Genomic DNA, 13,126 nt, shown 5'->3' on the forward strand with positions numbered 1-13,126 from the left:
TTCAGGGTTTTAAAGACAATTAAGTTAGAAATCCTACATATTCTGATGTAAATTATCAACTTACTCTCTGTGGTAACTTAATATTCCTGGAAAAGTATAGAGTGATAGAAAGAAGATACTTGGTCAATGATATTAAAGTGATTGTGGATCAAAGCTCAACTAATTATTTCTTTTCATTTCGATCATGCAGATTGTGGTATTCCGAGGCAGCAGCGCAGTCGAATAGTAGGAGGATCTAATGCTCGTGATGGACAGTGGCCCTGGCAAGTTAGCCTGCACTTTTCTGGATCACCATATTGTGGAGCTTCAGTAATAACAAAGGAGTGGCTCATATCTGCAGCACATTGCTTTCAAGGGGAAAAGTAAGCAAAGAAATTATGATTACTTGATACGCTGTTTTTGCTCAAAAGTGGTACAGTTCTGTTGCAAAGGATTCAACTGTAGGAGGTAACTCAGATACATCAGAATTTCATCAGGTTTTGAGATATAGTAGTATTATAGAAATTTGAAATACTGGAGGCCATTAGGTCCATTGTGTTGGTGCTGGCTCTTTAGAAAGCTCATGTGCCCCCCCCCCACCCAAATCGCATCACTTACCAAATTTACTCTTAACCCTGTACGTGTTTCATCCTGTTCAATCCTTTTTTGATTTATGGCAACAGTTTCCACCATCTTCTTTGTTTCCAGAATTTAACAGCTCAGTGAAAGAAGTTATCCTCCTCTTCCCTCTTAGATGCTTTATTTTGAAACTATGATGTTTAGTCTTGTATTCAATGCTCAATTAATTCCTTGACAATGGTATCACTTACCAGGAAGAATAATATTTTTCTATCAAATCCTCTCCTCATCTTAAAATCCTTTGCTAGGTCACCTGAATCCATCTGTATTCCAAAGAGAACTGTTCTAACCTCTTCAGCTAGATACTCGCCTCCAGTAACAACCCAGTATGTCCCTTTACCTTTACTGCGGCTATTACATCTTTACGGAAGTGTTGTATTCAGATGGTGCACAACACTCCAGCTGAAGTCTAAGGTGTGATCATAATGGTCTGGTTTTTTTTTTGCCTTTTTTCCTGTATAAATGTAAGTTACTCATATTTTTTAAATCCAAACACCTCCAAACATTTGCATTTATAGGCATTAATTCTCTTTGCTTAATCTGTACTTTTCAGGTCTGTGCCATTTATAGTATATTGATTTTCCCTATCAATCCTTCCAAAGTGCATTGCCTCTCAATTCTCTGTATTGAATGCTACCTTCACACTTTTGCCTATTTAACTATTTTATATTATCCCGAAGTCTATAACAACCTTTATCAGGATCTGTTACTTTTCCGATTCTGTATCATACAAACTTTATACGCTCCTGTTTATATCTGTGTTTACATTATTTATGGAAACTCAAAAGAGTAATGGACACAATATTTGTTCTTGGAAAACACAACTACAAAGCATCTCTTAATCTGAAAAACACCCAACCACCACCACCCTCGGCTTACTGAAATTGCATAAATTCAGTATCAATACCATTCACATTCCCCAGAAGTTCTATAAATGTATTAATTCTTACATTCTTACAATTCTTCTTAACAAACTTTAAATAAAGTTACCAAAGAAAGTTGAATATGTAAAGATAGAATTGGTGTTAAAGTTGAGATTAAGCTAATATTGCTTATAATAATAAACTAAAATATCAATAAAGAAGCAACATGTCATTCTTTTCATGATTTTGATAACAATAATGTCTAAACTTCAAAGTGTTTTATTGATGGAGAAATGCTTTTGAGGATTAGAAAGCTTCTGTACAAATTCGTTTTCTTTCCTTTTTGAGTCTTATATTCAATGTCAATTAATTAATTGACAACATTACCACTTAACATCTCTATTATAGTAATAAATAATCTTATGATATAGCTCCTAAGTCAAGGCCTCCTTGTGGGACGGTGGTAATATCTCTACCCCTGGACTGGGAAACCTGAGTTCAAGTCCCACCTGCTCCAGAGATGTGTAATAACATCTCTAAGCAAGTTGATTAGAAAAATAGGTTAATTTAGAAAAGCATAGGCTTTAACCTATTGTGTAAATAAAAATTAAATTCCTGTTGAATATGAAGAATATTATTTTAAGTCATTGTATTGTGTGGTGGAATGAACCTTGCATTTCAGAAACAAGAATTTATTTCTTTTTTTTGAAGAATGTCTGATCCCAGGTCATGGGTAGCTCATTTAGGAATGCGTTCTCAAGGAAATGCAAAATTTGTAAGTGAACTCAAAAGGATCATTGTTCATGAATACTATAATGATCGAACCTTTGACTATGATATTTCACTGCTACAATTGAAGGCGTCATGGCCAGATACACTTGCACCAGTAATCCAACCAATTTGTGTCCCCTCACTTACTCAAATGATATCCAATGGAGAGAAATGCTGGGTGACTGGCTGGGGGCAGAAACAGGAAGCAGGTAAGAATATCATGAAGTTCCACAATATTTTGCCTAAATTACAGAATTGTACTGTACTAATATGAACACATGTTGTTGTTTTATTCATACTTCAATATAAATTTATACTGAGGAAAGGTTTCACTGGAATTATAATAATGCTCACTTACAGTTCTCTATTTGAACATGCCTGCTATTTCCTTCTCTGGTAACTATTTTAAATTGTATAGAAACAGTTGCAGACTTGATGTTGTACTTAACCCCAAGGTGATTTTCTTTTTTATAATGCTACCACACCATCACTGAGACTGCTGTTATGAATACAAGTTTATATGATGGTTAAGTTTTCATAATTAAATGTAAAATAGAGTGGTGAAGAGACTTGTGTGATCTGCTCTGAATCAGGTCTAACAGCAGACCTGGATGGCTTAGTTACTATATTGGCCAGAATTCTCTGAGATGTATGAGAACAAAGTATTTACACTCTTGTCCAAAAATAAAGCAACAGCACCTGTGCTAACTTTGTGGGCGGCACGGTGGCACAGTGGTTAGCACTGCTGCCTCGCAGCGCCGGAGACCCGGGTTCAATTCCCGCCTCAGGCGACTGACTGTGTGGAGTTTGCACGTTCTCCCCGTGTCTGCATGGGTTTCCTCCGGGTGCTCCGGTTTCCTCCCACAGTCCAAAGATGTGCAGGTTAGGTGAATTGGCCATGCTAAATTGCCCGTAGTGTTAGGTAAGGGGTAGATGTAGATGTAGGGGTATGGGTGGGTTACGCTTCGGCGGGCCGGTGTGGACTTGTTGGGCCGGAGGGCCTGTTTCCACACTGTAAGTAATCTAAAGTAATCTAATCTAAAAAAAAACTGTGGATAGACTTCTGTCTCTGAAATTTTGGATGGATATATGGACATATAATCCTTACAGTGTTGAAAGAGGCCATTTGGCCCATCAGGTCTATACCAACCTTCCCAAACAGCATTGTACCCAAACCCCAACCTTATCCCCATAATCCTGCATTTATCCTAATTAAGCTACACATGCCCACGCAATTTAGCACTACCAAGCCACATAACACGTGCATTTTTATGAGACCAAACAAGTATTTTGCATCAGTGTTTACTGTGGAGAAGGGCATGGAAGATATAGAATGTGGGGAAATAGATGGAGACATCTTGAAAAATATCCATATTAGAGAGGAGGAGGCACTGCATGTCTTAAAACGCATTAAAGTGGATACATCCCCAGGACCTGATAAGATGTACCCTCAAACTTTGTATGGAGCTAGGGAAGTTATTGCTGAGTTATTTGTATCATTGATAGTTACAGGTAAGGTGCCAGAAGACTACAGGTTAGCTAACGTGGTGTCACTATTTAAGAAAGGGGTTAAGAAAAAGCCAGGGATCTATAGACTGGTGAGCCTGACATTGGTGTTGGGCAAGTTGTTGGAGGGAATTCTGAGGGACAGGTTTTACATGCATTTGGAAAAACAAGGACTGATTACAAATAGTCAGCATGGCTTTGTGTGTAGGAAATCATGCCTCACAAACTTGATTGAGTTTTTTGAAGAAGTAACAAAGAGGATTGATGAGGGCAGAGCGGTGGACATGATCTATATGGACTTCAGTAAGGCATTCGACAAGATTCCTCATGGCAGACTGGTTAGCAAGGTTAGGTCTTATGAACACAGGGAAAAGTAGCCATTCGATGTAGAACTGCCTTGAAGGTAGAAGGCAGAGGGTGGGTGTGGAGAGTTGCTTTTCAGACTGGAGGCCTGTGACCAGTGGAGTGCCAGAAGGATTAGTGCTGGACCCTCTACTTTTTGTCATTTATATGAATGATTTGGATGTGATCATAGGAAGTATAGTTAGTAAATTTGCAGATGGCACCAAATTTGGATGTGCAGTGGATGATGAAGCAAGTTACCCCAGAGTTCAACAGGATCTTGATCAGATGGGCCAGTGGGCTGAGGAGTAGCAGGTGGAGATTAGTTTAGATAAATGTGAGGTGCTGCATTTTGGAAAGCCAAATCAGAGCAGGATTTATATATTTAATGGTCAGGTCTTGGGGAATGTTGCTGACCAACAGACCTTGGAGTGCAGGTTCATAGTTCCTTGGAAGCGGAGTCGCAGGTAGATAGGAAGAAAGCATTTGGTATCCTTTCCATTATTGAACAGAGCATTGAGTATAGGATTGGGAGGTCATATTGCAGCTGTCATGGGGTGGCATGGTGCCTCAGTGGTTAGCACTTCTGCCTCACTGTGCCAGGGACCTAGGTTCGATTCCAGCCTTGGGTGACTCTCTGTGTGGAGTTTACGCATTCTCCCCATGTCTGCTTGGGTTTCCTCCAGGTGCTCTGGTTTCCCCCTAAGGTCCAAAGATATGCAGGTTAGCTGAATTGGCCATGCTAAATTGCTCATATTGTTAGGTGGATTAGTCAAATGGAAATGGGTCTGGGTGGGTTACTCTTTGGAGGGTCGGTGTGGACTTGTTGGGCCGATGAGCCTGTTTCCACACAGTAGGGAATCTAATCTGTACAGGACATTGGTTAGGCCAATTTCGGAATATTGTGTGCAATTTTGGTTTCCTGCCTTGGAAGGATGTTGTGAAACTTGAAAGGGTTCAGAAAAGATTTACAAGGATGTTGCCAGGGTTGGAGGTTTGAGCTATAGGGAGAGCCTGAACAGGCTGGGGCTGTTTTCCCTTGAGCGTCAGAGGCTGAGGGGTGACCTTACAGAGTCTTATAAAATCATGAGGGGCATGGATAGGGTAAATAGACAAGGTGTTTTCCACAAGGTGGGAGAGTGCAGAACTAGAGGGCACAGGTTTAAGATAAGAGTGGACAAATTTAAAAGGGAACTAAGAGGCAACCTTTTCACGCACAGTGGGATGCGTATATGGAATGAGTTGCCAGAGGAAGTGGTGGAGGCTGGTACAATTACAACATTTAAAAGGCATCTGGATGGGTAAAAGTGGTTCGAGGGATATGGGCCAAGTGCTGGTAAATGGGACTAGATGAGGTTAAGATGTCTGGTGGGGATTTAAGAGTTGGACTGGAAGGTCTTTTTCTGTGCTCTATGACTCTATGACAGTGGGAGGAAGCTGGAGCATCCGTCAGAAGCCTGCACAGACACAGGGAGAACCTGAAAACTCCACACAGACAATATGATTATGGCTGATCATCAAATTCAGTACCCTGTCTCATTCTTGAAAAAATTCCATGTTTTGGCCTCAACTGTCCCAGTGGCCGAGAATTTAGGTTCAACACACTCTTGGTGAAAAGATTTGTCCCCATCACAGTCCTAAATGGCCCATCCGTATTCTTAGACTGTAATCCTTGGTTCTGGATTTCCCAGTCATCAGGAACATCTTGCTTGCATCTATCCTGTCTGTTTTTCAATAACTGTGCATTTTTCAATGTAACTCTACACATTAACAGAGTCAAAGTATTTGCAACAACTTGCAACAATTTTTATCTAAAAATAGGAACATGTTAGCTTTAAAATGGGGATTGAATAACAGCTTCTAACTTGTTGCACCTAAACACCACAGATGATAGAATTCCAACTTCACATTACTTGGGAACCATGATGCGAAGGAGCTGGTGTTGAACTGGGGTGGTCAAAGTTAAAGATCTTACAGCACCAGGTTATAGTCCAACAGGTTTATTTGGAAGTACAGGTAGGCAATCCTTTATCTGAAATTCCAAAATCCAAAAAGCTCCAAAATTCGAAGTCTTTTTCCTGAAGTTTTATTTCTCCATAACAAGGTTGTTTGGTGTGCAAGCAGTTAACCCAATTCAACACACACTCGACCCACATCACTCAGATGTGATGTAGTGGCATGGCCCAGCACTGGCAGGAGTCAATTCTGTCCCAGTCCTTAAGGTAATCACAGTTGGGTCTGCTATTTGGTCATTTTTTTTATTTTACTCTGAAAATGTTATTCAATCCTTTATCCAAAAACTTCTGAATTCTGAAAGTCAGCTGGTCCCGAGGGTTTTGGATAAAGGATTGTCTACCTGTACTAGCTTTTGGAGTGCTGCTCCTTCATCAAGTAGCCATAACTTTGTGTTGTGAGATTTATTACTTGGGAAGATAACGGAATGAGTATTCATGGTCAGAACATACAAGAATTAGGAGTAGGAGTAGGCTGTTTGGCCCCTCAAGTCTGCTGCACAAATTAGTAAGATGGCTGATTTGATTATGTTTTCCCCATTTGTTTCTCATAATCCTTAACTCCCTAACTACTCCCCTAATCTAACTCTTGACTATATTCAATAATCCAGCCTCCACAATCTGCTGGGGAAGAGAATTTCACAAAGAGACAGAAAGAAAAACTCATTGGTCTTAATTATAAAGTCATGAGTTTTTAAACTCTGTCCCCTAATTCTAGACATCCCTAAAAGAGGAAACATCTTCCCTGAATCCACCATGTCAAGTTCCCTTACTTTCAGTAGGATTACCACTCATTCTTCATTTTCTAATAGAGCCAAATCTAACATGTTCAATCTTCTCTCATACTGTCAATCACTTCTGCTAGGAATCTTTGAATAACTAGTGGGAGGCAGTGGTGATGGCTGAGTGATGATGTCACTGGGACATTAATCCAGGGCACGGATTTGAGTCCCACCATCCCATTATAGTGAAATTCAATTCAATAAAATTGATGACCATTTTTGTTTATTATTGACATATGGGATGTGGGTGTCACTGGCTGGGCCAATGTTTATTGCCCATCCTTAGGTGCCATTTGTGACAGCTGAATGGCTTCTAGGCCATTTCAGATGGTGGTAAAAGGTTAACCACATTTATGGGTTAAAGAGTCACATTTCGGCCAGACTAGATAAAATAGTTTCCTTCCCCAAATTGGTTTTATGCCAATCAACAGTGCTTTCATGGTCATTAGACTTGTAATTTATAAAAAAAATAAATTCAAAGTCCTCCATCTGTCAGGTCCTCAAAGCATTACCTGGTTCTCTACATTACTAGATGAGCAACAATATCACTAGATCATCACCGTACACACTGTGATCACTTTAAATACTGTAATGTAATGTTCACATGCATAGGTGAAGGGCATTGTTAACTATTTAGAGCAGTTGTACATATTATGACTTTGAAAGATGTGGAACTTGAACTCAGACCTACTAACCCAGAGGCAGGGGCATGATCATTGCGCCAAAGGAGTACACAATGTCATTCCTGGTTGATCTAAGACACCATTGTTAGTGTTCTTGTGGCACAGTGGTAATATCTCTACCAAGGGACTTGTCACTGACACGGTCAGCATTGGTTGCCTATCTATAACTGGGCTTGAAAATGTGTAGCTTGCTGTACCATTTCAGAGGGCAATTAAGAGTCAACTGCATTGCTGTGGATCTGGAGTTACATAGAGACTAGACAAGGATAGTAGGTTTGCATCCTTAAAGGATACTGACATACTGAATGTTTTTTTTGCAACAACTAATAATTGTTTCATAGTCACAATGACTGAGACTGACTTTCAATTTCAAGCTTATTTATGGAATTTAAATTCCCCTAGCTACCACTGAGAGATGAACCAATATCCCTTGTGGATTAGCCTGAAATCTTTGATTGTTAGTTAAGTGACATAATCCTGAAATTACTGTCTTTTCCCAAATACTGAATTAAGTGTTAAAATTCTATTGAACTATTGAAACTGATCAAAGTTAAGTAATGCCTTTGTAATTTTCTTTTTCCTGACTGAAGGTAGCAGTGATTCTACAGTTCTTCAGCAAGCAGAGGTTGAAATCATGAATCAATCACTCTGCCGTTCCACCTATGGACTTGTCACTCCACGCATGCTCTGTGCAGGATTACTTTCAGGGAAAAGAGATGCATGTCGTGTAAGTAGAAAAACAAATACCTTTATCAAAGTAAAAATCGAACTTAACTGTTAACGGTTTTTCTATACTTAAAAATTCATGAGCATTCAGATTTTCTATTTCCAGTATTATAGATATTTTCCAATTAGCATGTTCAGAGCACATCTTTGGAGCAGTTGAGATTTGAATCCAGGTCTGCTGGGCTCAGAATAGTGACAGTACCAGTGTACCACAACAGCCCCTATTTCCAGCATTGCACAGTCCCTTTTCAATGGTTGAAAATACTTAGTCACCAAAAAAAACAGAAATAGTTAGCAATGTTGTATTTTGCACAATTATTAATGGAAAAACATTTCCCTTTTCAGAAATTCATATGCAATTGTTTAGTATATAACAGCCCAAGGGGAGGTGGAGATGCTGTAATAATGGCACTGGAATAATAATCCAGAACCCTGGGTTAATGTTCTGGTGACTTACGTTTGAATCACACCATGGCAAATAGTACAATTTGAATTCAATAAAACTCTGGAATAAGAAATATATAACCATACTTGTAAAAACCTATCTGGTTTGTTAATATCCTGAAGGGTTTGGGCTATGCGGAGAGGCTGAATAAACTGGGGCTATTTTCCCCAGAACATTTGAGGCTGAGGGGTGACTTTGTAGAGGTTTATAAAATCCTGAGGGGCATGGATAGGATGAATAATCAAAATATTTTTGACAGAGTAGGTGAATCCAAAACTAGAGGACTTATATAAAAGGGACCTAAGGTGCAACATTTTCATGTAGAGGGTGGTGTGTGTGTGGAATGAGCTGCCAGAGGAAGTGGTGAAGCCTGTTACAATCACAACATTTAAAAGGCATCTGGGTAGGTACATAAGTATGAAGGGTTTACAGGGATATGGCCAAATGCTGGCAAATGGGACTAGATTAATTTAGGATATCTGGTTGACATTGATGAGTTAGACCAAAAGGTTTGTTGCAGTGTTGTATATATCTATGACTATGACTATAACTAAATCTACCACTCTTTACTAGTCTGGTTTACACATGACTCCAGACCCACAGCAATATGGTTGACTCTTAACTGTCCTCCTGGTAATTAGGAATGGGCAATAAATGCTGACCAAGGCAATGGTGTCTACGTCCCATGAATGAATGAACAAAATCTGGTCTTTGTAAGTAACTTTCCAACAGCTTTTGAAAAATGCTACATTATTTACACCATGCAGCTTGTATTAATCTGTGTTGCCGTTACAAAATTTTCCAAATTAATGGCAAAAAAGGCCATCCAGAAGTGCCTTCTACCAAAACAACGTTCTCAGCATTGAGGTCTTAATCATTCATTAATACCTATGTCTGACCCTCAGAACTCACTGACAGCTAGAGACTCTCAAGAGAAGAATGGAAACACTTTAAGGATATCTTCAAGCATCCCCAAAGAAATCAAACAAATCTGTCAACGCTTGGAAGTCCCTGAAGTGTGAGCAACCGAAATGGAGATTTATTTGGGAAGGCACGGAACACATCAAAAGACTTTGTTGCTCTGACTGGAGGCAAAGCCACGACACATGGATAGTGCACAAATCTCTAAACAACTCAGTCTTCTGTCTCAATAAGCACCAAGTACCCCCCTGTGACAAAGTGTGCAGATTTTGCACTGGACATATCAGCTATCTCAGAATGCATTGACCCAGAAAATATGCAAATTATCCTCAATCACGAGAGACTTGCTAAGAGAAGATCAATCACAAAATGTAGGCTTTCCTCTGTGGTTCAAAAATTGGTACAGCCATGTGCCATGGAAGCATATTTGCAGAGAGATCTATTTAACTTGCAAGGCATGTAAAGTTTAGACAAAGGTGTAATTTGTGGCCGATATAATTGTCTGGGCACACAGTTCTATTTACTGATGCAAGGTGTACCAATCTGTCAGGTCAGATTTGTGGCAACTGAAAAGCTTAACTATCAACTCCATTGCATATCTTTATGATGCACATTGAATTTATTGGTATTGATCTAGGTCATTACTAGATTCACCTACCATAATGTAGTGTCATTACAGACTGTTTTCCTAATTGTCAACATAATTGGAACGTATTTGATGATGAATTTATGCTGGACTTCTTGCATCATTTCATTACCCCCGCAGTAAGTATAAATGTAGATCCTAATATAGAAAATGCAGAAAGTAACTGTTGCTTTCCATGACTCAGAAACAATAAAAAAATTACATGGTAAACGTGATAAAACAGAGAATAGGAATTTCCATAATCACTGACTCTCAGACTTCTGTTGCCACCATGATATGGTTTGGTTGCTTCTCTACAATCAGGCTCATTTTCATTTTTAAATTAGTTCTCTCCTCTGTTCATATTACTGTAGCAGTTCTAAACCACTGCACCCTGTGCAATAAATTGGCCTGTCTTTAAATAAGTACACTATTTATTGTTGTAAATCAGCATTCCTGTAGTCCGAATGACAGCAAGAATGTCATACCATTGCTGTGCGCCTGCCATATTTGAGTACATATAGTGCACTTTTTGCTGCCATTTTCAATAGAAAATCCCAGAAGTGGGGTCAGGTGGGGGGGGTGGGGCTCTAATGGGGAACTGGAAGAGTGGCATTTGTAGAAATTACTGCTAACTTTACTCAAGGTTAGTCTCAAACCCTGCATAACTGAAACAATTGATAATTACTTTTGCATCAAATTGTTTTATACTCAGGTGTACAAACGACTGCTGGACAGGCACATGGACGGCAGTAAATTGAGGGGTGTGTAGGTTAGGTTGATCTTAGATTAACTTAGCTCGACACAACATTGTGGGCCGAAGGACCTATACTGTGCTGTACTGTTCTATGTTCTATCCCTCTCCTGAGCATATGCAGCAACAAAATCACATTTATGCCAGCAGCTGTTGTATATCAGAATGTTAGTTCATTTCATGAGTTAGACCGAAGGTCCTATTGAGGCCTTGAAAATTTACCCCCACAAACAATGCTGCAGGTAAGAGGTGAGGCTGATGTCCCCTGAAAACAGACTGAAAGTCGTCAGTGACAAAGAAATTGAAGGCCATGGTGATCTCATGCCCCTGGCCATCCTGCCTACAACTCTAGCCCACTAGTCTATCAGGACCTGATCCAGGATGTTACCTCACATGTCACATGAGGAGATACCTCATGAAGGGCTTTTGCCTGAAACATCAATTCTCCTGCTCCTCAAGTGCTGCCTGACCTACTATGCTTTTCCAGCACCACACTCTAGCCTCACATCTCAGTTATGGATTCATAAGAAATGGGCCCTTCATCCCACAGTCATGCACAGCTCCCAGGTCCAGCTGGTGTTAACAACAAATACAAACAAAAACAGAAATTGCTGGAAAAGCTCAGCAAGTCTGGCAGCATCTGGGGAGAGAAATCAGAATTAATGGTTTGGGTCGAGTGACCCTTCCTCAGAACTTAGCTGTTATTAAGACATGCTTCAGGAGAGTACAGCGATCCACAAGGTATCGTTACGGTTGAGAACTTGGTGGGGCTTCTAATGTTTTAAATGACACTGGGGTTTGAATTTATGGATAGCTGGGAATCCATGGATAGCTGGGATCTTAGTGAATAGAGGGACAAACAGTATATTTCCTTAACCATTGAAATTTTAGAATGGAGAAATCAGCAGTGGAATGACCAATAAGAAGGATGAAATAACATCAGGGATTTCCATTTGAAACATCAGGGATTTCTAAATGATTTCCATTTGAAATCAGACACTGAAAGAGAAATAAAGAGGGAAAGAAACGTTGGGTGAAAAAGAAGGTAAATTATCTCTGAGACCAAGTCACACCCTAATGGAATGAAAGTTAGCTCTTCACAGCACAGAATTACACCATTCACTTATCATGCTGACAGCGGCTCTGCGAATGAACAATTTGCCATTCTCTTACCTTCTCCCTATCGCTCTGCATATTGGTCCTTTGCAAATAACAACCTCATTAACTTTTGAAATCAGCTGGTTATTGTTTACTTTCTGAACAAAAGACATGATTGGAAGTCATTAATAATTACATGCTCTGAAAGGGGCACTATAATTATTAGACTTATCCTCCAGCAACTAGTCATGTGCAAATACAGCAGGCTTATGAAAATTATGGATTTTAACCTGTGAGATGCTGATTTTGCACAGCTCACAGTGAAACAGCACAAACTAGACATCACTATGTGGCAATTTGCAATTTACTGACTGTTAAATGCAGTAATGGTTCTTATAGGTTCACATTGATGGCTGCATTAAACTCCACCCAATCTGAAATATCTCAGAGATTAGCCCTGGGGAATACTGTTAATTAATTAAACCTTTAGACATAGCATAGAAAAAAGAATTAGTGTTGTTGGTTAGCTCAGTTGGCTGGACAGCTGGTTTATAATGCGGTAATGCCAACTACAGCTGAGGTTACCTAAATTAATTCACAATGCTTGTGAAGCAATAGTCTAGTGGCATTATTGCTAGACTATTAATCCAGAGGCCCAGGTGATGTTCTGGAAGTCCAGGTTTGAATCCTTCCAATCAGTGAGAGTGATGAGTTGATAGGTTTGAGATTTTGGACTCCTGTGTCTTGACCTCTAAACCAGGAAGCCTGGGTTGAAGTCCCACCTGCTGTATAGGTGTGTAATAACATCTCTGAACAAGTTGGTTATAAACGAGGATTGGTGTTGGCACTCTATCAAAACCATTATCCAATGGTAGTTAGGTCTGCAGCATATACAACACTGACCAACTTATGGATGATTGATGTTCCTTTCAGACACCATTTGTTTTGGGAAAATCTGATCAATTTATTTTTAAATTTGT

The 13,126-nt window shown here is 39.6% G+C and overlaps 1 protein-coding gene across 1 annotated transcript in view; it reads left to right on the top strand.

Moving 5' to 3' along the window:
- tmprss7 (transmembrane serine protease 7) overlaps positions 1–13,126 on the top strand; it is an 85,893-nt gene that overhangs the window by 72,528 nt on the left and 239 nt on the right. The window contains exons 15-17 of the mRNA XM_072584309.1: positions 191–362; positions 2,193–2,461; positions 8,168–8,304. Of these exons, the coding sequence (XP_072440410.1) occupies positions 191–362; positions 2,193–2,461; positions 8,168–8,304 (578 nt within the window). The remainder of the gene's footprint in view (positions 1–190; positions 363–2,192; positions 2,462–8,167; positions 8,305–13,126) is intronic.

The sequence above is a fragment of the Chiloscyllium punctatum genome, chromosome 15, assembly GCF_047496795.1.
Source record: "Chiloscyllium punctatum isolate Juve2018m chromosome 15, sChiPun1.3, whole genome shotgun sequence".
Taxonomy (NCBI): Eukaryota; Metazoa; Chordata; class Chondrichthyes; order Orectolobiformes; family Hemiscylliidae; genus Chiloscyllium; species Chiloscyllium punctatum.